The sequence below is a fragment of the Pseudomicrostroma glucosiphilum genome (assembly GCF_003144135.1).
Source record: "Pseudomicrostroma glucosiphilum strain MCA 4718 unplaced genomic scaffold BCV69scaffold_12, whole genome shotgun sequence".
Lineage (NCBI taxonomy): Eukaryota > Fungi > Basidiomycota > Exobasidiomycetes > Microstromatales > Microstromataceae > Microstroma > Microstroma glucosiphilum.
The window spans coordinates 552399-577710 of record NW_020289924.1 but is presented as its reverse complement, the minus strand read 5'-3'; the positions used below and the strand labels follow the sequence as shown (position 1 = coordinate 577710).

Below are 25312 nucleotides of genomic sequence, written 5' to 3'. Positions count from 1 at the left end.
GGACTTCGTCCGAAGAGGAGCTGGGCGCGCCGTTGCTGCCGCTGCTGACCGTACTGCCATTCAGCTGGTCTGATGATCCTGGGGCCGAGGTACTCGGCAAAGGAGGCGTCGCGGAGGACGATGGCTCGTCGCCGGCGCTCTGTCTCACGAAAGGGCGAGCCAATTCTGCGTAGGCAGAGGACAGCGAGGACAGACCGCGCGACAGCTGCTTCAGACGGGCGAGATCGGCGACCTCAGGCTGTGCCTTAGCTTCTGCACTTTGCCGCATCCCATTGACCTCTGCCACGTGCTCCGTGTTTGCAGACGCCGCCTTGAAGCTGGCAGTAGAAGCAAATTGTAGCTGATGTATAGCTTGACGCAAGTCGATAGGTCTCTTTGAGTCCGATCTGCGTCGTGAGTGATCTGAAGGATGTCCTGCATCTGCAAATTGGGCCTCGTCAGCCGTCTGCTCGATGGCCTCCCGCGTCATGGGGCGGCCCTCGGCCTCAGAGATAAAGCTAAGGTAGTGCAACGCCGCTTCGCGATCCAGCTGTTGGAAGGGTAGCACTTGCTGTATGGGGAGAAGGTCTTGCGGGATATACGACAGGTCTGTACCGATGGTGTACGACAGTCTATCAGCTCACGTGTAATCTACTTCCTACTGATGTGCCGCCAGCCTACTCACCATTGCAGGTCAGGATGACTGGCCTCTTCGACTGCTTGACGAGGTCCACGACTCCGGTCCAGAATGCTCGGTCGTCCTCAAATAGCACATCAGCTTCCTCGATCAATATCAAGGATTGTCGTGTCGAGCTCGAGGGCCTTGTGCCGCTGACAGTGGGTGTGCTCTCTTCTCCTTCCTGCACTAAAGGCTGACTGTCCTCCGTCTCGGAGCTATCAGGAATGACCATCCTGCCACGCAGGTTGGGTTTTGTCTCACGTCCAGAGTTGGGTTTTGTCTCACGTCCAGAGGGCACCTTGCCATTCGTAGAGCTCATGAGAGCCCTGAAAGCATTTCCACCGCTTGGTCCATTGCCTCGATTCGCACCGCCACCGCTTCCACCTCCAGAGACCATATGGTTGCGGCCAAGCGCGCCCACTGCCTCCTTCAACTCCTTGCTACCCCTCTTGCCTACACCTGGGAACAGCTCAAACACTTCAAAGTTCAGTTCGTCTGCGCATGCGAAGACGGCCGCTGTCTTGCCGGAGCCTGGCGGACCATACAGAAGGATGCAATTCGTGAGACGATCGCTGGCACGAAAGTCGAGGTCTGCTTCGTCTTGAGAATCCTGATTGTCTGTCTGGCTATCAAAGCCACAGCCCAGGTCATCGATGTCGGCATCCGTCTGCTGTGAGGTACGTACCCCAGCATTCTCGAAAAAGGCGTACAGCTCGTCTTCATCGTCATGGACTATGAATGAAGCATCTCCGTTGCCCTTTTTGGCACCTTTTCTCGGCAGCTTGTCCACGCTGGTCTGCACTTTGCGCCTCTTGACCGAAGGCTCTGGTGTATTTGTATCATCCCCGTAGGCTCTCTTGTCAGCCACGTTCGAGCTGCTAGAGCCGAGCGATGTATCCGAAACAAGCCTGAGCTCGGACAGCCAGTCTCGCAAATACTTGGCGCTACTTTCGCTGCCCAAGACTTCTTCGGCTGACCGCGGTCTCCAGCGATCCGACCATATTACGTTTGCGTCACCCACTGACTGACTCTTGCCTCGCTCGACAGCATTACTGAAGGCGGAGTGGTCTCGAAGTGACTCCGGCACTGCGTCTGGTAGGTGTTGTAGAGTAGAGCCGTTCGTGCTGCGAAGGGGGAGAGATGGCTTGCGACCTCGCTTCTTCCTTCTGACCTCTTCGGCGAGACCTTGCGACGGGAATATGAGGCTTTTGGCGCCATTGCTGATTGCTTTGCCCTTGCCTTTGACGTCCGATCTGGCGAAGGGAAGGCCTCGAGCAGCTGCAGCATCCGCTCCGATCCCACTCATTTGGTCTGGAGGGAGGACGTGAACGCTTTCGCGGGATGGCCAAGGAACATGCATAGTCGGCTTCTTTCTTCCCAACGACACTGCAGATCGAGTAAGCTTCTCCTTGGTGGTGGGAGCTACACTTCCGCCATGAGATGTCTCGCCGGCTGGTCTCCGGTCGAAGAACGAGTGAGCGACCTGCCCATCAGCCAATCCGGTCCCTGAAACGTTGAGCTTCAGCGGCGGTAGAGGCGATCGTTGTCTGGGCGGCGGCGGCGGCTGCTGCACTTCCTTGGCCGCCTTGCTCTTCTTCTTCGGGCGAGAAGAGGACGCAATTGAGCTGGGAGCCCATTCCTCGTCATCTTGCTCGATTGTCAGGTCGACTAGGGTCGTCTGCCGGGTCTTGGCAGCGCGAGAGCGGGCGGGACGCTTGTTCGTTGGTGCGGCTGGAAGTTCGGCAGCAGCTCCAGCTGCTACAGAGCCAGACGCCTCGGGGTCATCCTTGTTCTTCTTCTGAAAGAGGGCAAAGAGCTTCTTCCTCTTTGCTTCCACCCCATGAGCGTCATTGCTGGCCGTCTGATCCTGCGACTTTCCATCCTCTGTCTGGACAGGCACCTCTACTGGCACTGGGGACGAGGAACGAGAGCCAGAACCAGACCCAGATGCAGTGCCAGAGCTAGAGCCGGACGCTCCCTGCGCTGTACCCACGTCTCTTGAGTCAGCTGCGAGGTCCAAGTCCTGGTGGTCCATGCTGCCTGCGGTCAGCGAGCACGGTCATGTACAGGTCCAAGTGGTGTGCATATACGAGGGAGAGACCATGGACGAGGTGCGGTCAGCAGAGTAAGACGGGGGTACCTGCCAGTCAATGTAAGGCGAGACGGCAATGGTGTGTCGGAAGGCTGCACGCCTCTAAAGTGGTTGGCCTGGTCGCACTGCACTTCCTTCGCGCGCCGCGTCGACGGAAAGGGAACCACGCCTGACGGGGACACGCACTCGCACACACTGGGGCAGATGCTTCCGTTCCGATGATGTTCATACCGCCAAGGGTGGAATGATTTGCACGTCAGGATGCTTTTGCAATGGTACACATGGCTCGCGGGACCAATGGTACAGGTACAGGTGGAAGGCACAGCTATTTGACGAGAACATCAATCTCCTCTGCTCCTGCCGTGTTCTCCTCTCCTCCCCTCTCCTCATAGGCAAGCGCAACCACCTCTCCCAGTCCCATCTTCAGATTCAGCATCTTCCCAGCCGCCGCCCCCTCGGCCTTGGTCCTCAGCCTGAGCTTGATCCTGCTGGCTCCCAACCCTCCCTTTGCAAAGACTTCTGCATGCACACGATCTCTGATCGTAGAGACAGTGGCCGTGAGGGGCAAGTCGTCGTAGGTGAGGATGTGGGAGTGGGGAGCTGGTAGATGCAGCGTCAGAGTCAGCATCTGAGAGGGAGGCGCGGGCGATTGAGAACCCGGCGGTGGTGCATGTGAATACGCCTGACCTGCCAGATGAGACGGAGGAGGGTAGGCTTGACGCGGACCAGTTGGAGCGGCTGACATTGTTGAGCCATCTTGAGGAGGCGGCACAAAGGGAGCTGGTGAGCCGGTAGCGCTCTCGTGAGCAGGGCGTTGTGCAGGCGGCGGTTGCGCAAAGCTCTCGTCCACCCCTCGCTTGCCTCCAGGTCCGGTAGGGGCGCTCTCTGGCGGATAGCCGGGTATATTTGGTCGACCCTGGGGACCGATGCTCTCAGTGTCCTTGGGCTTGAATCTTCCTTGGTAGTCTTTTAGTGTACTCTCCACCAGCTCAGGCCGATTGAAGTCCTGAGTGGTCCTGATCCGGCTGGCAGCATGACCGTCCCAGACGATCTTCTCCCTCTCTTTTGCTTTTCTCCGCTCCTCCTCTTCCCTCTTTGCTTGAGACTCTTCTTGACCCTCAGAGCCAAAGATGTCTGTTCTGGCTCGAGCAAAGGTGCCCAAGAAGCGCGAAGGGTCCGCTCCGGATGTAAGCGCAGCGTGCTGAGCCCTTCTTGCCTCCAGGTCTGCTCGCTGTTCTCGATAGCGCGGGTTGAGCAACTCGATCCTCACATGCTCGTCCATCTCGGCAGTCGGTATCGATTCTTTGCAGACTGGGCAAATCGTCGTTTGAACCTGGGCTGCTTTCCGTTCCGCAAGAGTCTTGGGGAGATAGTCTTTGCGGATCTTCATAGCAGGGGGTGGTGCGCCAGCTGCACTTCGTGTGGCGGCAGAGGAAGGCGGCGGCTTTGAATTTGGAGACGTCTCCTCGTCGCTGTCGTCCATTTGCATCTCGTCGTCATCTTCTGCGCCTGCAGGAGCTGCTGAGTCCTCTTGAACCGCTCCTGCCTCGCCAGGCAAATCGACGATCCCCACACGATCGACGGCTTCCTCTTCGTCTGCGCCTTCTTCTTCCATGATCATCGCAGCCATCCTCTTCTGCGCCATTGTCATGCTCTCTACTTCCCGCACGGACATTGGTACCGGCAAGTCGATGTGAGCGTCTTGCTCTGTGATCTCGACAGTGGAGACGACGACAAAGTCTTGCCAGTCGATTTCGGCGAAAGCAGCTGTGAAAGAGGCCCAGTGAGGTGGTCAGCCAGCCACCTCTGACACAAATACCCACTACCGTCTGAATGATGCTCACCTTTCTCGACCTCCTCTTCCTCACTCCTCTTCTTTCTCCGCTCGTCCATCCACTTCTGCCATTCCATCCTCTTGCGAGCCTCCCTCAGCACACTCTGCCTTGCTCCACCCGCTCCCATGCCAAGCTTGCTATTCCTGTCCCCAGCTTCTACTTCGATCTGTTGCTCGAGTTCCACTGGCGGCTCAATGACTAGTCTGTACTGCTCCACTAAGCGGTTGAAGAAGCCAAAGAGGCTGTGCGTAGGCCTGAGGAATTCGAATTGAAAGGACCTGCCTTCTCTGGACAGGAGAGCAGTGGCAAAGGAGCGACCGCGCTGGGCGACAAAAAGGGCGGTGAGTTTGATGATGTCAAGGTCGACTGCTGTGATGTTGGGCAGCTCGGCAGAGAAGAGCATCTGGCGAGGCTCCTCGGGCTTGGAGGCCTCGTCTGCCTGTCTCTCGAGTTCCATGGCTGCTTCGCCATCGACCCGTACGAGCTGACCGTTTCCAGCACTGCCTCCCGCTGAGGGTGCAGGGCCTGCCGCTCCACTCTCTGCCAGGGGTCCTGTGCCGTCCCTGACGAACTCGATCCTTGCCTTGTAGTAAGCATTGAATACGTCTCCCTCGTTCAAGAAGCCAAATTTCACATTCGCCCGCTCATCTCCTTTGATCTTTGCCTCGAAGGAAGTGCCATTTCGAGCTACAAAGGAGGCCGTCTTGTCAACAATGGTGCGGATGTCTGGGGGCGGGTAGATGAGTCCGCCAGTGGAGAACTTTGGCTTGGACGAGGAGGAAGAGGCGGCAGTGATCTCGTCTACGTCTTCCACCGTCGGGCGGGGCCGAGAGGCAGATGGACCGCCATTGGTAGGCGGGGGTAGATCGAGGGCGGGAGCCATATCGGTCTGCCAGGCGGTTACGAGGTGAGGAAGGGCGACACAGTCAGCTTCGCCTTGAGCTCGACGTCGACGTTGGCAAGATGCGATTAATAGTTCCCGCCAGAGGCTTGCCTTGCTTCCGTTCCTTTGCGCGGGGCGTGGCGGAGTGAGAGCGTGTGTGTGCGTGTGTGCGCCTCTTGTCTGTGCGTCACTCCCGTCGCTGGCTGCTGTTGATCTTCCCAGTCGCCATACCACGCCATACCACGCCATACCACACCACACACGCCATCGCGCCCACATCGCCATGGCAGCCTCCCTCAGCACACACCAGGCATCGCTGCGGCAGGCACAGGTGTCTGCACTGGTCGCCATGCTCAACTTAAATTCTAACCCTTCAGCCTCTTCCTCCAAGAACAAGTCCCCACTGCACTCAGAAGTCAATGGCTCCTCTTCCTCCACCATCACACTGCCCAGTGGACCCCCGACGTGGAAGGTGCTGCTGATGGACAAGACCTCGCAAGACATCCTCGCCACATCGCTGCGGGTGCAGGACCTCAGGGACAATGGCGTCACACTACACATGCAGCTCTCCTCCGAGCGGCCGCCGCTGCCCGACGTGCCAGCCGTGTACTTTGTGTCGCCCGTACAGGAGTCGCTGGACAGGATAGTCAAGGACCTGCAGAGCAATCTTTACGAGAGCTACTACATCAACTTCACGTCTGCCATTCCAAGGCCTCTGCTAGAGGGCTTCGCGAGTCACATTGCCAGGGATGGCACTGGCGATTTGATTCAGCAGGTCTTCGATCAGTACCTCGACTACATCGTCCTGGAGCCCTCGCTATTCACCCTGCTACCGAAAGTTAGTGCCGCAAAAGCAGGTACCTCTGCACTGTCAGCGCCGACCTCGACTTCTTCCCAAGAAGACTACACATATACTCGTCTGAATGCATCCTCTGCAGGCCAAGAGCAAGTAGAGGCCGAGACAGACCGGATAGCCTCTTCCCTCTTTTCTGCTCTGGCTACCGTAGGCACACTACCCATAATCCGTTGTCCCAGGGGCAATGCTGCGGAACTCGTATCACGCAAGCTCGAGTCCCGTCTCAAGGACCACATGAGCACAGTCAGAGGGGTAGGCAACCTCTTCACCGCCGATGGCAGTGTCAATGTGGGCAGCTCCGCATGGGCGGCTTCTCGGCCCCTCCTGATAGTACTAGACCGCAACATCGACCTGGTCCCCATGCTAGCCCACTCGTGGACGTATCAGGCGCTAGTGCAGGACGTGTTGGACCTCAAGCTCAACCGGGTCACCGTTCCAGTCGATGCCAGCTCGGACCCCACCGCAACCTCCGCTACAGCCAATAAGCGAGCGTATGATCTCGACTCCAAAGACTTCTTCTGGACCAAAAATGCCTCGACGCCATTCCCTCAAGTGGCAGAAGACATTGATTATGAGCTCAATCGATACAAGTCCGATGCGGCTGAGATCACACGCTCCACGGGAATCTCGTCGATGGAAGACGTCTCACAGCTCGAGTCCTCTTCGAATGCCGCCCATCTCAAGGCTGCAATCACTGCTCTGCCCGAACTCACGGCAAGGAAACAGACCCTAGATGCCCACATGAACATCGCTACTGCTCTGCTCTCAGGGATCAAGTCTCGTGCCCTAGACACCCTGTTCCAGCTGGAAGAGACAATCGCCCGGCAGAGCAAGGCGACCGTCTTGGAGACGATTCGCAGTCAAGGCGAAGGGGGTGGAGGTGGTGGAACTCCGGAGGACAAGCTGAGGTTCTTTGTTATGTGGTATCTGTCCGTGGGGGAGAACATGATCGGGGCAGCGGACATGGCAGAGTACGAGAGTGCATTGAAGGAGCAGGGCGTGGATCTGAGGGCGCTCGAGTACGTCAAGAGGTAAGTCTGCGAAGCCCGCGTTGGGCAAGGAATGGGTACTGAGCTGCAGGAGACTGACCTGATGCTGTCCCTCTCTCTTGCCATCGTCCTCCTATACCTATACCCATAGAGTCCGTGCCTTGACGCGCATGTCTACCCTCTCCTCCTCCATTACTCCCTCTTCCGCCTCGGCCGTCTCCACCTCGGCCAACGGTTCCACCAACGAATCCCTCTTCCGCGGACTCACCTCCCTCTCCTCTCGTCTGACGGACCGCCTCAAGGACTCAGGCCTGGATCGCGTAGTGACAAACGTCAAGAATCTCCTCCCGGTGCAAAAGGATTTTGTCGTCACCCGCTTAGTCGCAGCACTCATGGAGGCAGCTCCCTCTGCGGGCGGACAGGGCGGTGGTAGTGGAGTAGCGCGAGAGGTGCGAGAGCAAATCGAAGACTGGCTCTGGCTCGATTGTCTACCCCGGCGTGGGGGTGGGGCAGGGGGACCTGGCAGCGGGAGGGGCACACCTTCGATGGGCGCACAACAGCAGCAGCAGCAGCAGGTCGCAAGGAGGGAAGCTATCGTATTCGTCGTTGGAGGAGGTTCCTACGTCGAATTTGCCAATCTGCAAGAATGGGCTGCTCGACAGAGCGGTGGAGCAGGAGCAGGGGCGGGTGCTGGTGGGTATGGAGGTGCGGGAGCTGGAGGGATGGGGCAAGGCCCAAACAGTAGAAAGATCACGTATGGGTGCACAGAGTTGCTCTCTCCGGGCGAGTTCATCAGGGTGCTGGGCTCGCTGGGATGAGAGTAGAGAGGCGGGCCCCTTGTAGAGTCTGCGCATGGAGCACAGTCATTGTGGCGAGGCGAGGCGAGGAGTCGCAAATCAAAGTCGTAGATTACATACCCACCATCACATGAAGTCTCATAGGAGTGAACCGTCTTCCCCAATCACATAGGCGATCTCTCGGTCTGGCGCCCTGTCCTGCCCTTCTTGCCTCTCCTACGTCTCCTCGACCTCCTTTCGCAGTCATTCCAACAGGCTGATCTTCTCCCCTGTGCGATCATTGACGACTAGGAACCTCAGGTTCTCAAAGTTGGCAAACTGTGTGGGGCGGAAAGAGGTAAAGTAGACGGTTGCAGTGTCTGTGCAAAGGGGGAGGAGCAAAGGGAGAAGTAGTCGAAGTCAGTGATTGAGCGGTGGAGATGTATAGAGGCCATTTGCAGTCTGTCCTTGCTCACCCTTTTCTCCCTTGATGCCAAAGGTAACATCGATCCTCCCCTGCATCATATTCACCGTTCCGCCCACCCATACCTTTCCACCAGCATACCACTTGACATCTCCCTTGATGGGTCTCTCTCCCTTTTCCCCACCCAAGAACTCCTGCACGCGATGATCATCCTTTAGCTGTGAGAGGACGGAGCGGAAGGCGGACGAGGAGGCTCGTTCGGCATTCATTGCGTATAGAGTGAAGGCTGACCAGGATATCACCGAGAAGAGGGCTAGGAGGAGGAGCTTGGGAGTGCGAGAGGGGAGAGTGGGAAGAGCACGACCTTGGGTTTGTTGATGGTGTTGCGAGACGGGAGATGCCGGCGGTTGGCGCGAGGGTGGAGTGGTAGTGGTGGACGTTGAAGCTGCGCGGCTTTGTGGAGATGAGCTGTTTGTGAATGGTGGTAGCCCCCTCTGAGCGGCAGAGTACCTGACCAGGTGGCTAGCACCACTTGGAGAAGAGGTAGAGGCAAAGGCGCGACTCCAGGAAGATGAGGCGGGGGTGCTCTTGCACGCCGATGGGCCAGGCAGCAGGGCGACCTCTGCAAAGCGTCTGCTCAGCGACCTGGTAGCCATCGTGGACATGCCGCGCCTAGCAGAGAATGAGGCGGCCATGATGGTACCAAGGGAGGGAGGGCGGGTAGGAGGTCGGCGAGGAGATGGTGGACAGATACCGCACTGACTCGCTCGGTACGTAGCCTGAGAATATTTCATTCGCAGGTGTGGAGACGAGGCAGCACCGGCGCCAAGCCAGGGCGTGTCAGCCGCCCTGGGGATTCGCACTCCGAACACACTTGCAGGTGATGCCAGGCGCAGCGATATAGGCCTTGAAACATTCCTGTCTCTACAACGTTCGCACGATGGACGACGCCTTGACGAGGTCAAGGCACAAGCAGACATAATGGTTCCCAATAAGACAAGCTCAATGAGGAAAGGTAGTCAGCTGCCTGTCAAATGACTGCGGTGCGGGTAGATAGGTAGGTAGGCAGGCAGGCAGGCAGGCAGGCAGGCAGGAGGAGGATCTGCAGGTGGGAGTTGAGGCCGGTCGGGTGTGTCCATCGGATGGCTCACCTCATTCACGGCGCCATGGCTACACCGATGGTCGTAGTCATACTCACTCTCCTTTCAAGCAAGTAGCCCTCCTTTAGGCCACTACCATCACACCTACGATCCCTCACTCCACGCTTGGTCTACAACCCCTCATCACAGGTACGAGGCTCTGTCTGCTACATCTGCCCTCTGCTCTGCGCATGGCCCCCCGCCAACATCCTAATGGTCGTGCCAAAGGCGAAAGTGCCTCTCTTTCTCTCCACCCCGACTCACGACGATGACCAAGACGACTCTGAAGTCGATGACTTGGCAAGTAAGTCCCCAAGTGCACAGCCAGTCACCCCTCCCTCATCGCCGCCTACCAACCGACCAAATCGCTCCAAGAAGACGCGAAGAGTGGACGAAGATGTACTTGAAGCGCAAGGTGCTCCTGCCGGGCTTGTAGTGGCTGGTGGCTCTAGACGAGCTCAACAGCCCGACCTCAATGCAGACGATCCTCCCTCGGACTCTTCTCAAGACGTCACCATCCACAGGCGAGCTGAACAGGTCGACCGCGCACTTCGATCCTCGACGAGGAGGGCAAAGACACCTCCATCACCCACCTTCCCTCCGCTGAAGCCTGTAGCCCAGCGAGCAGCAGCTCGAAAAGCTCAACAGAAGATCGCTTATACTGCAAAGGCCGAGACGGCGAGCAAGCGCAGGGACAAGAACTGGAACCAATACGACTTTGTCCAAGAGCCCTCTCAGAGCTCTGCCCCAACTAAAGCTAAGCCTATACCGCAGCGCCAGAGGAAGCCAAAGACTTCAAGTCCATCCCTCGTGGTCTTTGATGAGCGCTTGAGGGCATTGTACGAGTCCCGCCAGCAAGCTGTCGAGGTGGGCCAAGATGTCTGTCGAGATAGCGGTGGAAAGCCATTGATCTTGACCGACGAAGCAAGAAAGATCATTGTGGTGAGTGCTACACCCGTGAAGCTCGCAAGTGATACTGCCTCTGACTCTGTATCCAATCAATCTCTCGCAGATGATCTGCAGTAAATGTCGACGCAACATCAACGATCCGGTCTTCTCCCTCGAAATCAGACAATACGAGGAGTACGACGGAAAAGGTCAGGTCATTGCACCGCTATGGCGCCCTATACTCATCAACGTCATGCACTCCCACCCGCACCGCGATGGAACGACGATGAAGCACCAGAAGCGCAAGCGAAGATCGAGCGATAGCGATAGCGACAGCGACAGCGACAGTAGTCTGACCTCAGAGCCATCCGCCAATGACGCCGGACCAGAGCGTAGACTTGATGATACAGCACAGACAGCAGAGCAGGGAGGCGGAGAAGAGACGGCCACACCTTCATCTGGATATTTCGCCTTCGCCGATGACCCGCCTCGCAGTCCACGTCCCTCCGCTGCATCAACCGGAAGTCGCGTTAGCGAAGAGAGCAAGGGCAGAGACACCAATGCGCGAACAGCTTCTGTACCCAATCCTCCCTCCAGCAATACCAATCAAACACTGCTAGGTCCCGAACCCTCCCCAGAAAGGCAAACAGGGGCTGACGTGCTGCTGCGGATGTTTCGAGCTCCACAAGAAGGCCCTGTACGCACTGCTCCTCCTCGTGCAGACTTCCCTATGCCGCTTCTATTGCTGGGCGACACCTCTGTAGCTCCGCTCGGTCGTGCTACGTCGCTACGCATCGGTACGGACCCAAGGAAGCGCCCCAAGTCGGTGTGCATCATGGATGGTGTCCGGAAGAGTCAACAGTGGCTTGCCTCTACGCAGACCACGCTGCTGTCTGCGGAAGCTTCTCCTTCTGCTGCAGCTGCTGCTGAGGTTCCTTCTTCTAATACTGCTGCTCCTTCTGCTCCCTCTCCTACGGTAGCTGAGCATTCCCAAGAAGACATGTCAACGAGCGGTGAAAGACCGGTACATCATGAGACGGAGGACGATGAAGAGACGAATGCGACGACTACGCCTTGAGTCGAGTCAAGTCAACAGGCGCCGAGGCGGAAGAGGCAGCTCGGCCCGCACGGAGGGACATGGCAGCGAAGACTCGCACTGGAGGATCTTCTTGCAGTCTGCCCGCTCTCTTTCCCTGCTCTGATTCCTGTCCGCATACAAGCCCGTATCCCCTCTTGCCGCCTATCATATCGTTGTTCCTGCTACTGCTACTCGTCAATGTGATCTTTTGCATCCATTCTACAAAGAGGTCACCTGAGTGAGCACGCCTACGCCGCATCGATCTTGTGCCGCAAGCTGAGCCAATTTACTTCCGCTCCCTCCTCTGCGGTCTCAGCAACTTGCTTCCGATGCCTCTGCGGTCACAGCGCATTGCCTCAACGTCTACCTCTTCGCGAGTGAATTTTGCCTTTGCATCCCACGCCACGATTCTCACCTCTTGCCATGCTCTCCCTCATGCAAAGTCACTATCCCACATGTCGCCCTCTTCCAATCCCGAGACTTGCTTTACAACACCCACAGCCAGCACACTGGCGTATAGGTCATTTTCCAACACAACAGACACAAGAGGCGAGTACAGACTTCGCCAATCTGCAGCAAAAAGTGCCATCGCTAGACGCTTTGCAGCGATCAATGGCGTAGAAGACGGTGAATGTTGGATCACGCGGACGACAAGGACTGGAAGGGCTCGTCCCACTTGCCGAATCTAAAGGTGCGGCCGCGACTGGTGAGTGTCTTGGAGCTCAGGATCAGGAAAATGCGACTGCGCAGCTGACCCTCCCACTCATCCTGACCAGACTCTGTGGCTCAAAGTCATGCAGCTTGCACCGAGGACTCTACGAGAGAGACGCAAATGGAAGATCTCCTCTACAGACCTCATGCCTCTACAGATTCAGATACACCAACATGTGACCGACGGATATGTCAGAGCCGCGATTGTTGGGCCGACCCGGTCCGACCTTTGCGAACCCGTCAAGATCTTTGAGGCAGCCCTTCAGAAGGAGTCGCTTCAGAGCTTGCAGCAAGCATGGCAGCCTCGCTGGAATGAGATGCTCCAGCTGCCTGGCCACGAAAGGAGACAATCGGAACGATGTGCTGCCCCTAATATGAATATCAGATCGATTTCTTTGATCTCTAAACAAGGAAAGGCTTGAATGCCAAGGCTCCCCCGTCTTTTCGGATGCTCCAGCAACAGCCAGGAGATACAACGTACCCCACTTCTATGCAGCGCGGAGTTAGAAAGATTCAAGGCACCGCTGTCGATACTAACCATCATTGCTGTGGCAGTATCACAAATGTGGTACATAAGCCAACACTCCGGTCGCCGCTACAAGCCTGATTTCCTTCAAGATCTCGATGTCATGTCATACATTGTGAACGTCCTACGGTCTGCGGCGCTTGACTCCTTCGAGAATTTGAATAGGCCTTCTGTGCTTCCTGCGCTGCCCGTTCTCGACCAACTCTTGTCGACTTTCCCAAGAATCCAACAGTGGCCTAGCCTGAGCACTTCGCGCTCTATCGATCCCGCATCCGCCCTTCCAGACTTCTCGTCGAGCCCTCCCAAAGGCTACTAGGAGAAATTGGCAGTCTGGCAGTCGCTCTGTACGACATGGAGGTAGATCAGATGCAGACCGCCGAGTCAGAGCAGCTTTCCACTACCGATGGCACACACGAGGACGGAGATTACAGTGGGGGCAGTGGAGGCAGTGGGGGCGCAAGCTCATTTGGAAATCGCGGACCGGACGGCAGTCGCTCAGATCGACACCACTCCTCGATGGGCGAATCGAGCCGTTTCAGCTCTTCAGTGGACACCTCGCTTGATTCGCAGATGACGGAGGGCATATTGAACGCCGCAACTTCTTCTTTGCAGCTCGGGAGCAAGGCTGCTGCGGATGTCCCCCTCAATTCGGATAGCGCCGAGTCAGAGTAAGAAGGGCAGGACGACGAAGAGAGAGACACGCAGAATGCTGATGCACCTCTTGGAACGCTGTGGCATCTAGAATATCAGACACTTGAGGACCAGCAAGATGTTCTCCTGGACGCTGCCGCTTCTGCCCTTGCGGAGCGATTGCGAGCTTCTACCCAAATTCGCTCCACCCAAGCAAGCGGGCAGACCGTTGCAGATTGACGACTCCTCAATTTCCTTGTCAGCACTGAGTCGCCCCCGGGCGTTGCCCCAAGGTTGCAAGTGGTTGAGTAGCGGAGAGAGAAGACGGAGGAGGAGTGGGAAGAAATGGTGCACTGGCGAAATTTTAGACGACCCTTGGAGAAGCATCAAGAGAGGACGCAGTAGGAGGGGAACTCTTCTGGTATATTGTCATAGCTCAGCGCTACTCTCCACACTGTTCCCGTACTCATATGCTCCTCAATCGGCATGTTACCTGTCGCCAGCTGGCTCTACCGTGGCTCCTGCTCAGTTCCATCCTTTGCTGCTCTTTTTACTCGTGTGACTGTCCTCTGGGTGTTGCCCGAGCCTCCGCGCTCCGTTCCGATGCGAACGTGTAGTTTCATTCTCCGCTGACGCCCGGGTGTGCCATGTAGTTTTCACGCTCGTCTGGCTCGCCTGCCCTGTGCAGGAACGAATCCGGGGGGGGGGGGGAGGATGACGCGTGCGGAAGTGGGGCTACTGGGGTGAGGTGCCTGGAGCATGGTGTGTGTGGTGGTTGGGTAGGACCAGGAGAGGAAGGAGCGGAGTGGTAGCCGAGATTGGCTTGGAGATGGGCGACATCCTTGGGGTGGACCGGGTTTCAAAGGTGGACCCGCGCGCCTGAGCCTGAGCGTCGAGGCAGAGGCGGATGGCGTGTGAGAGGCTGGATGGAGCTCCACTCGCTCACCATGCGGGGCGAGGACAGGAAGACTCGGTTGGAGGAGGCCGAAGACGCTTGTCCTTGGAATTGACCCATAGCACCAATCACAAGCAACTCCTTCTTACCTTAGCCTTCCACCCCCGCAATCTACCTAACGCATTCTGCACTTCCTTCCTCTTCCTCTTCTACCCACTCATCTTCCCACATCCCGCATAGCCATCTCCCACCCTCTCACCCTCCCCTCCAGCCATGCAGTCATCCACCGACGTAGACGTCGTCATCATCGGCGCCGGACTCAGCGGAATCAATGCCGGGTACCGAGTGCAGACCGAGACCAACCTCGGATATGAGATCCTCGAGGCGAGGAATGACCTTGGTGGCACTTGGAGCATGTTCCAGTACCCGTGAGTAGAAACATGCTGCGCCAAGCTCAGTCTTCCCCCACGCCATCGCAGGATACCGTCTTACTAACACAGCGTCTCCCTCCCATCCTCACCATCGCAGCGGTCTGCGATCTGACTCGGACATGTACACACTAGGCTTCCCCTTTAAGCCCTGGTCCGCCCTACAGTCCATTGCCAATGGCGAGGACATCTACAACTACGTAAAGGAGACTGCAGAGGAGTTCTCCATTGACAAGAAGATTCGATACAATTCCGAGGTGCACTCCGCAGAGTGGTCCTCCTCGGAGCGACAGTGGACGCTGAACATCAAGGACAAGCAAACAGGTCAGGCGCGAAAGCGTACTTGCAAGTTTGTCCTCTTCTGCAGTGGTTACTACGACTACCAGGGTGGATACCAGCCCCATATCCCCGGAATGGAGGACTACCAGGGCAAGTGGATCCACCCTCAGGCTTGGCCAAAGGACTTTGACTACACTGGCAAAAAGGTCGTCGTGATTGGATCCGGAGCTACAGCCGTCACCCTCGTACCTTCGCTAGCCAAATCGGCAGAGCATGTGACGCTGCTGCAGCGCTCTCCTTCGTACTTTGTAGCTCTGCCAAACACAAAGTCCCGCAACCTCCTCAGCTACATCCTCCCCACGACTGTATTCCACGCCCTACTGCGCTTTGCCCTGGCCGTGCGATCCTACGTATTCTACTGGGCCTGCCAGGCCTTTCCCTCCATCTCCCGCTATATCCTTCGTACCCTCACCAAGCGACTCCTCCCCGATCACATCTCCATCGACCCTCACTTTTCACCCAACTACAACCCTTGGGACCAAAGAGTGTGCATCGTCCCGGATGGTGACATGTTCAAGACGCTGCGCGAAGGCAAGGCCAGCATCGCCACGGGCAAGATCGACACGATCACAAAGGAAGGAATCAAGACCACGGATGGCCAGGAGCTAAAGGCAGACGTAATCGTCTGTGCCACTGGACTCAACCTCAAGCTCTTTGGTGGTGCCCAGCTAATCGTAGATGGAGAGAAGGTAGACACGGCCAAGAGGTTCGTCTTCCGTGGTCAGATGCTCACTGGCGTGCCCAATGCTTCCCTCTGCTTTGGATACACCAACGCCTCCTGGACACTGGGAAGCGACGTGTGCGTACTGTACGCCACGAGGCTCATGCGAAAGTGTCAGGAGCAAGGCATCTCCCACGTCGTACCCCGCGCTCCCGATCTGTCTGTAGAGGATTCAGAACCCCTCTCTACGCTCCAATCGGGTTACTTTGCAAGAGCCATAGATGTACTACCCCGTAGCGCTGGTAAAGGGACAGAGTGGAGCTTGAGGAGCAATTGGTTCAAGGATATACTACAGGCGCGGTATGGTGGACTGCTCCGTCACATGGACGTCTACTATTCGGAAAAGAAGATCAAGAGCGCTTGAGATGGCTCTAGAGTTGCCCCACTTACTCTTGGGACTGGACGTAGATGCCCCCCTCCTCACTCACTCATACGCGGCGGTGCCGTGTGAGAAGACATACCAAAGACATTACACACACACACACACACAGACAGAAAGACGGTAGAGCTGCTTTCTATATTCGCAAGTTGCTTCCCATTCTCGCACTTTTGCTCCTTTTTTCGCGCTCCAGCGTAATGACTCTCAAACCCAGTAATGCTAATGTTGCCACATGCTTGAATCAGTGTGCCGCCTTGCTATCTAGATGATCCCTGCATGAAATGACCTCTGACTGTCCCTGATCCCTACAAGCCCTACACATCCAACCTTCGCAGACCTCTTCCCTATCTCTACTCTACCCCGCTCCCTCCGCGCACTACCAAGGCGTACCGCTCCCCGCCACCTCCCTGACCCGTCTACAAACCTCCATCTCACACTCGAGGAGACTGGTCACCAGTCCTAGACTCTCTCGCCACGCCGGTCCATCCTCGACTTGCTCACCAGTCGAAATCACGCTGTCGCCGTCGCTATCGCTACCGCTACCGCTGCGCAGTTCTGCCTGCAGACTGCACTTCGTGCGCTGCAGATCAACCTGTGCTGCCTCACACAGCCTCAGCAGCAGTCGTCGAGCCGCAACGTCATTCTCCTGGGAGATGGACGAGATGCGCCCCTCGACGAGGAGCTTCCACCGTTGCAGCTGCTGCTGCTGCTCCTGCTGCTCCTGCTGTGTGTCTGCATTCCCCTTTACTAGCACGAGAAGGCGGAGCGCCACTACTGTTCTCCAGCTCGCAATGGGAGTCGGGTACGGGTGGATGGTCCAGTCGCCATAATAGCCTGCTTCGATCAGGCTGTCCTGCTTCTCCTTTGCCTCGCCAGGGTCAAGGGTGCTCATGTATTCAGCAACGTACTTGTCTAGGGACAACGAGGCGTAGGGGTTGCCGATGAGCGTGGCAGGTGAAAGTGACGATGCTGCTGTGTTGGATAGATGGAAGCCGTACTCTGCCAAGAGGACGCCATCGTCTCGAGCTCCATACTGGATCCGAACTTCGCTGCCTGTTGCCAAGAGCTGCGTATCAGCACCGCTTGGAGCTCTTATCTCTAGCCCTCCTGCACCAGGAGGCAAGATGACAGGTACTTTGGCGGCACCGTGGTGGATGCCCAGGATGGCTACTTTGAAGATGCTACTCTCGTCTGAAGTATGGTTGGCCATGTCCAGCAGTGGAGCCAGTGTGAGATTGTCCGAGTGAGGCTGGAGGTTGAGAGGGTAGTAGACGGAGCGTGTGTTGATACTGAGCCAGGCATGGGCATAGGCCATCTTTGAGCATGCTATGCCAGATGGAGACGGATGGAAGAAGGGCAGGAGATCTGGGCGATGGAGCTGGCAAGAGGAGGAAAAGACGAGGCGGGCTGATTTAGCTTCATTTACGGGCATTGCACCGGTTTACGTCTTCCCACTCACGAAGATCGCATTGACGACAGTCCAGTCGCTCTGAAATTGCAACACTACCTCTTCGAGCTTAGATCGACAGGACCGCGGCAAGTGTCGCAGCAGAGCAGAGTAGTTTCTTGCAGATTGCGTATCGCCTTCTGCGAGAAGAGTCCAGATAAGGGGATGCGTGGGGAACGCAGTCGGCAGAGACGCGTAGAAGACGTTGAGATCTGTCAAGGCCTCAGTCTGAGCGGTGCTCCATGTGCTGGGCTCTGGCTCGCCAGACGCCTTGTACATCGCAAAGGAGGCGAGCAAGATTGACAGCGCCCGGACGCTGGTGAGTGGGAGAGCTGCATCAAGCTCAGAAGATGGCGATGAGATAGAGTCAGAAGGTCGCCGTGAAGTAGGAAGTACTTCGGCAGCGTTCTGGAAGAAGACGCGAATTGTTGCCGTGTTGTAGAGCATGCTGGGAGGTATCGTCAGAATCACCTCGCCTGGCTGAAAGGAGAGCGAGACATCGCAATCCGCTGCAAATGTCAGAGCTGAAGTGGAAACGGAATCTCTTCACCTTCGTCACACACCTTGACTGTCCGAGCGAGTACCAGACCTCTGCCGCTCTTGAGCTCATCGCTGATCTCGACTTGTGCCACATGCTGCACCCTCGGCTTTTTGGCGTTGCCTGCGCCTTGGGATGGAGGCCCAGCATGCTTTGCCCAGAGCGAGAGCAGAGCAGAAGCCTCCATAGAGTGACGCTGTGGCTGTGACTGTGACCGATGCGTCACCGCGAGCAAGTGCAGTCCATTGTCGTCGTCGTCGTCGTTGTGCTCACCAGGGATGTCGTACCAGTGGACAGGAGGCCTGCTTGGTGAGCCGAGGTGAGCAGTATTCCATCGGACATCAAACTCAGCCGATTCATCCAAAGTGGAGAGACGGAAGCGGAAGCGTGGCGGCTGCAGACAGAGTGAGCGAGTGACTGGCGGCATCTTGAGCGGAGCATCGGATCTTCCTTCCCCCGTGACACATCCTGGACAGATACCAGACGCAGCATCGCCCCTCCTCCGCTACCACCTCCCCGCCATATCCGCCATGACAGATACCGAAGCATCTTCCTCCGCATCCCCAGCGCCATCCCTCTCCTCCCTCGGCGAAGGATCATCACACCCAACCTCCCCCTCGGCCACGTCTGCTGACCTCCCGCCCTCGCCCACAGCAAAGACGCTCTCCTTGTCCCCATCGGAAAGGGAAGAAGAGGGCAAGCGACTCAAGGATGAGGGCAACAAGCTCTTCCTCGCAGCAGACTTTGAGTCCGCCAAGGTCAAGTACGGAGAGTCGCTAGCTGCGGACCCATCCTCCCACATCGTCTGGTCTAATAGAGCTGCATGTGAACTCAAGCTGGAGCAGCACGGTCTAGCAATTGAAGACGCCAGTGAGCATACATGAAGCAGCAATGACTCGATGAGAGCGACATGCTTACTCTTTTCGCTACATTACATCGTTCTCCCCTTCTCCTCTTCACAGCCAAGGCCATCTCACTCAACCCCGCATTCTCCAAAGCATACTACAGGCGAGCCTCGGCCTACATGTCCATCTTGCAGCCAAAGAAGGCCCTCACCGACCTGCAGCAGATCCTCAAATTAGAGCCTTCCAACCGACAGATTCTTCTTCAAGCTCAGGAGACGCAGAAGCTGATCCGAAAACTCGCCTTTGCAGAAGCCATTCGTGTCGAAGACGGTCCCAGCGTTGCTGATTCCATAGAGGAACAGCTCAAGTCCGGATCAGCGGGCACACTGGTCAGCAAAGACTACAAGGGCCCCCACTTGCCTGCAGGCCCCGAGGGCCAAGAACATTTGGGAAGCATCACAGAAGACTTCATCAATGAAATGATCGAATTCTTCAAAAAGGAGGGTAGATTACCCGTAAAGTACGTCTGGCAGATCTTGCTGGGCGCCAACAGGGCCTTCCTCGCAGAAGACAGCCTGGTGGAGCATACCGTAGAGGAAGACGCCACAATAGACGGTGAGCATACAAAAAGGGACAAGTGGGTCGAGAGCGTTCATTCTGACCCTCTTTCTCTTTACTTCCCAGTCATTGGCGATACTCATGGACAGCTATTCGACTTCCTCAACCTACTATCAAAGACTGGACGGCCCAGTGAAAAGCATGCTTTGCTGTTCAACGGAGGTGAGTATGTGAACGGCAAAAAATGGAGGCGCAGGCAGTCTTTGTACTTGACTTGCTATACACGCCTCGCTCTGTGCTCACCGATACCGCTCCTTTGAACATTCCGCCTTCGATAGATCTCGTCGACAGAGGCAGCTACGGACTTGAAATTATCCTCATCACCTTTGCATACAAGTGGCTTTATCCTAACAGGACCCGGTTGAACCGCGGCAACCATGAAGCTCGCAGCTTGAACGGGATGTACGGTGCGTAAAATAGGAGTCAGGAAGGCTGCCCCGGCGCTCTTTGCTCACCCCCTAACATCCTTTCCCGCTACCGCTTTGATCAGGCTTTGAAGCGGAAACCAAGGAGAAGTACAAGGGCGATACGACCTTCAAGCTCTTCTCTGAAGTCTTCGAGTCTATGCCTCTGGCAACGCTGATCAGTGCTACTCAGAAGCCCGCACCGACCGAGTCTCTGCCTTGGGACGCGAGCCCGGCACAGACGTCGCCGATCCTCTCCAAAGACGGTCGCAAGCGGTTCTTGGTCGTGCACGGCGGCCTGTTCTCCAAAGACGGTGTGACGCTAGACGACATCAAGGCCATTCCTCGGACAAAGCTGAAGCAGCCTGGACAGTCCGGTCTCATGATGGAGATCCTGTGGGCAGACCCATGTGCTGCGAATGGCCGAGCACCCAGCAAGCGTGGAGTAGGCACAGGTTTCGGACCAGGTGAGACGAATCTTCTGGAGATTTCAGACGACGAAAGAGACCTTCTGACCTCGCATTTGCTACACAGACGTTACGAGGGCATTCTGCGAGTTGAATGGAGTGACTGCCCTCCTGCGCTCCCACGAGATGCGACAAGAAGGCTACACAGAGGAGCACGACGGACTATGTGAGTCTACAAGTGTCTACCCAGGATGATCATTGAGGCCTCCTCCTGACTGTCGTCGTTCCCCACTTCCCCGCCATACAGGTGTTACCATCTTCTCCGCTCCTGCCTACTGTGGAGTTGGAGACAACAAGGGTGCCTTTGCAAGAATCGATGCGCAGGGCACCATGCGCTTCACCAGGTACGAGGCCGTGCCGCCCCAGGGAGTCAAGCCGATGGCATACACCAAGAACCTTGGTGGTATGCTGTGAGGTGTGCCTCGAGCGCCCCTGGCAACCTTGCCCACGTCGCCGCATTGCTCCATCATTGTATGTGTGGTCCTCCTTTTTTCATCAGCATTTTATCCCACCCTTCTCCACATTTTATCCCACACTTCTCCACATGATTTTCGTGACTGCTGTCAGTCCAATGATGATGACGACGATGATGACCCTGAAGGCGATGACGATGATGGCATCTGGCCATCATGCGAAGAGTCCCCAGTCTTCGATGCGTAACGAGGTGGCCGCTTGCTTGAACTTGTCCCTGATAGAGGCATCACCCATCGCACTAGCATCACCGTGCCCTTGCTCTGTCGCCTCCTTTCCCAGGGCTAGGGGCTCATTCCAGCTCATGACTAGGTCCACGGGCCTCTTTGGTGCCAGGCGCCAGAGGGCGAGGTGGATCAGGACCAGATCCAGAGGCGAGTCGTGCTTGTTGAACTTCCGCACCCGTTGAAGACCCGTGAGATAAGTGGGGGACGGCGTGCCCTCTGTGACCTCTTCTGACAAGCTCTGACCTCCGAGAGACTCTATCCTGAGGACCTCGGATGTCTCGGCCTCATTGTCGTGCGCTAGCGAGGAGAAGTGGAAGCTGTGGGAGTACAAGCGTCGAGTGAGCATGCCTTTTCCTACCACTTTGCTCACAGAAGAGCGGCTCGGTGCTCACCGTATGGCTTCCTCAGTATTGCTTCCCGCTTGACCCTCTGTGACCGTCTCTAGCACTTCAACAACGCAAGTGACATCTGACCCGGGGAAGAGGAGGACCTCTTGATTATCTGGGATTTGACGCAGGTCACTGTGTGAGATGGAGCAAAAGTGTGAAAGTGGGAATTGTCGTCAGCAAAGTGTTTGACAGTCACACGAGCGAATCCCTCTAGCAGCTCACGATGCATCTATCAGCCCCTGCGGTAGCTGAGAGGTGATGGCTCCTCCAAAGAGCTCTCTACTTGTGCTGGCCATGGTGATCAGCGACTGAGTGGGACCTGTGAGTGGAGCGGCAGGCGAGGAGGAAGCGGAAGCAGGAGAATTCTGGGTGCTTGGGATGTGCGCAGAAGAGGAGACCAACACGGGCGGAGCTTGAAATGCGATGCCCCCCCAGCGCCTTGAGGATGCGCATGGCGTTGCTTGTCGGCCAGGTTTCCCCTGAAGACTTAGTTGCTCATCACCAACCTTATCCTTCCTCAGACGGCCATAGACAACCAAGTCACCCGTAGGGACGCCCCTCCCCCTGACGCTACTACAACGATCACGTGGGGGTCATCCTCTCCCTGCCTCCTATACCAGACAGAATACTCCACCCCATCCTCCGCTATCTCTGCCAGACCCACTAGATGCAATCCTACCATGGACCCTAATCCACCCACCGCACGACCCGCGCCGCCAGCAAGACGTAAAGGCAGGACATCCGCACCACCGACAGATTCGGCTGACAACTCGCCAACACTAGCTGATGCCGGGCCATCCTTCAAGGCAAGTGCCTCTCAGGGGCAGGTCTCGCCCGAAGCACCTGAACCACTAAGCACCACAGTCCCTATGGTAACGGAGCGCCGGCCATCCGGCAGTAGCATGGAGGCAGACTTGCTCAGCACCCAGGAGATGGAGGCAGCCTTCGGGCAGCTGGCAAAGGAAGACCTCCTACTTGCCCTTCAACGAGCAAAGCAACAGATGGATCGCCTCGAAGAGGTCGTCTCTTCACAAACCTTGGAGATCGAGAGTCTGCAGTCGGGCTCCTCGGACTTGTCTGCTCGTCTCTTGGCCTCTGATACCGAGAGCAATAGATTGACACATCTGGTACAGCAGAGAGAGGCTCGCATCGATGAGCTGAACAACGACCAGGCCAGGCTGGAGGATGAGGTCTATAGCAAGCTTGGGATAGTAGAGCGTCTCAAGACGAGGGCCGATGAGGGGGAGCGCAAGCGAGCAGAAGCAGAACGTAAATTGGCAGATGCGGTGAGTAGCCGCGGTGTGACCAGAACACGACCACAATGACTGTCAGCTGATCAACTCTCCTGTCTCTGGACGTCACTTCATCAGCTCCAAATGGCAGACAAGGAGAGGGAGTATTTTCAGGACCAAGAAGCCCACCTCAAGGCCGCCAATGCACGATTGACGGGCGACCTCCAGACTCTGAAGCAACAAAGAGCGCATCTCAAGGAGGTCATCCGAAACGGGCGCGAGGATGCACAGTCACACCCAGAGGACGGAAGATCCACGGCAGATGGACAGGACAAGCAACCTGCTTTGGAGGATGAGGCTCTGGAGCAGCAGCAGAATAATCAGGGCAGCAGTCTTTTGGAAGAAGAACTCGAGCAGCTTCGCAAGACGTTGGCATCCCAAGACGCTGCTCTGGTGGAATTGCGAGCGAAGCTGAACGATGAACGCAACAGATCCGTCCAGCTGGAGGAAGACAAGATCGAACTGGAATCCATGCTGACCGGCAACACCCTGGAGCAATTGATGAAGAGCAAAGCCAGCGGACAGTGGCGTCCCAATTACCGGAGCGAGACCACAGGCTCAGTTAGTTCTCGCTCCCAAGATGACACTACTGATGCCACCTCTGAGAGCCTCAGACCATGGAGTGAAGAGGCCAGCGATGCGGCAGTGGTGTCCTCTGGCGAGATCACAACCACTCCAAAGCCCCGCATTATACCAGGTAGTAGCACGCGGGCAGGAGAAGGCGACAATACAGACGAAGCTAGCAGTGAGTATCTGTCGTTAGGTCCGCGTAGGGCAACATTGTGAGCATATACCTAACGGCAATCTCCTTACTCCACACGATCTTCCACCAGACGTCGAGAAGGAGTTGAACCGACTGAGACAGGAGAACAAGCGTCTGACTACGTATGTTACGAAGATTTTGAACCGCATCATGTCGATGGAAGGCTTCGAAAGGGTCTTGGCGGCAGACTCTCTCTCCGCAGACGGCACACGAACCCTACGTGGAACGCTGGACAAGCCTGCGACTCCGAGGCCTACGATTCTACCTCCTGCCACTGGAAGTACCTCTGCCAAGGTGTTGACCGTAGAGCAGAAGAAGGAGAGGCGACGAAGCTCAGGGCTACTCGGTCTGAGTCGCGCCCGGAGTCCGTTGCTGTCGGCAAGCCCGAACACGGAAGATGCCCTGACGATCTCCCCCACTCCGTCCAGCGCCGGCCTGGCAGCACAACCGTCGCAGACGGCGTCGCGCACGTCCTCTGTAGACTGGAAGAGCCTCCGACTACCTTGGTCATCCGGCGCAGAAGAGAAGACGAACCCAAACTTGAGGCCCTTTGCGCTGTCGACTTCATCTTCCAGACTCGAAGGACCTGCCATTGAGAGCAAGATTCCGAGTCCCAGGCTCCCTGACCTCGAAGAAGAGTACGGTGATGACGCTGACGAGATGGAGAGACAGCGAGCCAGAACACTACTGCAGATGGAGGGTCTGACCGTACCTCCTCATCAGCTCACGCCAGTCAATCCCACCGTGCGAACCGCCCCCCCGCCTGCACCAGGAGGCTTCACGAGCTTCCTGTCGCGCATGATGACTACAGAGCCTGCGCCAGCGGGCAGCATTTCGAAGACGACTACGACCTCTGCCACACCTGCGTCAACGAGCGCGGGTCAGAACAAGCAAGACTTGGACAGCAGCGGAAGGCTGACTGAGCCAAGCAAATCACAAAGACCGCGACGCCCCGTTCGGGGGGATTCGGCTTCTTCTTCATCTCATTCGCTTGGCAGAAGCGACTCGAGCAGTGGGCGCGTGTCTCTCATTGGTCATTCCCGCATAGACTCTGTGGCTGGAGACGAGTCCTATGCTCTCGCCGGAATTATCGACTTGGACAAGAGGGAAGCCGCGGAGGCGCCTGCGCCCGGATGGAGGACCGCGCTAAAGAGGATGAGCTTGATGAGCGGATCTGAGACGCCTGCGCAGCTGTGAGGTCTGCGCGAGAGCGGCTATGAGAGATATATACCCGGCTTCGATCTGGTAATGAACATGATGATGTCACTCTGATCCCTGAGTGTGAGTTCCGAATTGATCGACGAGATTTCGGCGAGGGGATCGTGCCCACTGCGTCAGCCCGCGCGCACCATATGCCTCGGTGCCCGGTCCGCAGAGGCCGCCGCTCGGACCCCTTTTCCAAACGAGTGGGCCTGGAACCGCCGCTTATAAGACAGTGTCGAGGTTAAGGTTTGCTGTGCCAGGTCGGATAATCCTACGCCACTGTTCCTGACACCAGAAATGTCCGAGGCACAATCAGGTACCAAGAAGAAGGTGGCTGACCATAACTTGCTTCGATGCTCCCTACGCCTTGCTCTCCCCACGCTTGCGCCCGCCGCGGAGCA

General features: G+C 56.9%; 11 protein-coding genes across 11 annotated transcripts; 6 read left to right on the top strand and 5 right to left on the bottom strand.

Annotated features, from left to right (window-relative positions):
* Positions 1-563: 563 nt before the first annotated feature.
* BCV69DRAFT_51826 (hypothetical protein) lies at positions 564-2905 on the bottom strand. Its single transcript, XM_025495341.1, has one exon. The coding sequence runs from the start codon at positions 2691-2693 to the stop codon at positions 657-659; it is 2037 nt and encodes a 678-aa protein (XP_025346495.1). The 5' UTR covers positions 2694-2905; the 3' UTR covers positions 564-656.
* Positions 2906-2966: 61 nt separating this feature from the next.
* Positions 2967-5540, bottom strand: BCV69DRAFT_262261 (hypothetical protein). The gene is made up of 2 exons (XM_025490714.1): positions 4595-5540; positions 2967-4517 (listed from the first exon to the last, which is right to left on the bottom strand). Exons 1-2 carry the CDS (start codon positions 5466-5468, stop codon positions 3076-3078), a joined length of 2316 nt encoding a protein of 771 aa, XP_025346494.1. The 5' UTR covers positions 5469-5540; the 3' UTR covers positions 2967-3075.
* A 211-nt stretch (positions 5541-5751) lies between these two features.
* On the top strand, positions 5752-8131 carry BCV69DRAFT_251332 (Sec1-like protein; the record flags this gene model as incomplete). The annotated part of the gene is made up of 2 exons (XM_025490425.1): positions 5752-7355; positions 7465-8131. The coding sequence occupies 2 exons, from the start codon at positions 5752-5754 to the stop codon at positions 8129-8131; spliced, it is 2271 nt and encodes a 756-aa protein (XP_025346493.1).
* BCV69DRAFT_284474 (hypothetical protein) lies at positions 8011-9286 on the bottom strand. Its single transcript, XM_025493054.1, has 2 exons — positions 8566-9286; positions 8011-8469 (listed from the first exon to the last, which is right to left on the bottom strand). The coding sequence occupies exons 1-2, from the start codon at positions 9206-9208 to the stop codon at positions 8354-8356; spliced, it is 759 nt and encodes a 252-aa protein (XP_025346492.1). The 5' UTR covers positions 9209-9286; the 3' UTR covers positions 8011-8353.
* A 579-nt stretch (positions 9287-9865) lies between these two features.
* On the top strand, positions 9866-11618 carry BCV69DRAFT_300649 (hypothetical protein; the record flags this gene model as incomplete). Its single annotated transcript, XM_025494481.1, has 2 exons — positions 9866-10594; positions 10665-11618. 2 exons carry the CDS (start codon positions 9866-9868, stop codon positions 11616-11618), a joined length of 1683 nt encoding a protein of 560 aa, XP_025346491.1.
* Positions 11619-12958: 1340 nt separating this feature from the next.
* On the top strand, positions 12959-13527 carry BCV69DRAFT_300648 (hypothetical protein; the record flags this gene model as incomplete). Its single annotated transcript, XM_025494480.1, has 2 exons — positions 12959-13062; positions 13140-13527. The coding sequence occupies 2 exons, from the start codon at positions 12959-12961 to the stop codon at positions 13525-13527; spliced, it is 492 nt and encodes a 163-aa protein (XP_025346490.1).
* Positions 13528-14316: 789 nt separating this feature from the next.
* BCV69DRAFT_294881 (FAD/NAD(P)-binding domain-containing protein) lies at positions 14317-16606 on the top strand. The gene is made up of 2 exons (XM_025493888.1): positions 14317-14808; positions 14909-16606. Exons 1-2 carry the CDS (start codon positions 14654-14656, stop codon positions 16230-16232), a joined length of 1479 nt encoding a protein of 492 aa, XP_025346489.1. The 5' UTR covers positions 14317-14653; the 3' UTR covers positions 16233-16606.
* BCV69DRAFT_284471 (hypothetical protein) lies at positions 16367-18541 on the bottom strand. The gene is made up of 3 exons (XM_025493053.1): positions 18258-18541; positions 17707-18174; positions 16367-17625 (listed from the first exon to the last, which is right to left on the bottom strand). Exons 1-3 carry the CDS (start codon positions 18417-18419, stop codon positions 16624-16626), a joined length of 1632 nt encoding a protein of 543 aa, XP_025346488.1. The 5' UTR covers positions 18420-18541; the 3' UTR covers positions 16367-16623.
* A 232-nt stretch (positions 18542-18773) lies between these two features.
* On the top strand, positions 18774-20977 carry BCV69DRAFT_262249 (Metallo-dependent phosphatase; the record flags this gene model as incomplete). The annotated part of the gene is made up of 6 exons (XM_025490713.1): positions 18774-19102; positions 19195-19692; positions 19762-19857; positions 19974-20102; positions 20186-20732; positions 20814-20977. Coding segments are annotated over exons 2-6 (1371 nt in total), but the record flags the coding sequence as incomplete, so codon positions are not given.
* Positions 20814-21949, bottom strand: BCV69DRAFT_272700 (Mog1p/PsbP-like protein; the record flags this gene model as incomplete). The annotated part of the gene is made up of 3 exons (XM_025490983.1): positions 20814-21581; positions 21657-21785; positions 21876-21949. The coding sequence occupies 3 exons, from the start codon at positions 21947-21949 to the stop codon at positions 21194-21196; spliced, it is 591 nt and encodes a 196-aa protein (XP_025346486.1). The 3' UTR covers positions 20814-21193.
* A 197-nt stretch (positions 21950-22146) lies between these two features.
* BCV69DRAFT_314058 (hypothetical protein) lies at positions 22147-25244 on the top strand. The gene is made up of 3 exons (XM_025495084.1): positions 22147-22939; positions 23024-23690; positions 23779-25244. Exons 1-3 carry the CDS (start codon positions 22334-22336, stop codon positions 24903-24905), a joined length of 2400 nt encoding a protein of 799 aa, XP_025346485.1. The 5' UTR covers positions 22147-22333; the 3' UTR covers positions 24906-25244.
* The last annotated feature ends 68 nt before the right edge of the window (positions 25245-25312 follow it).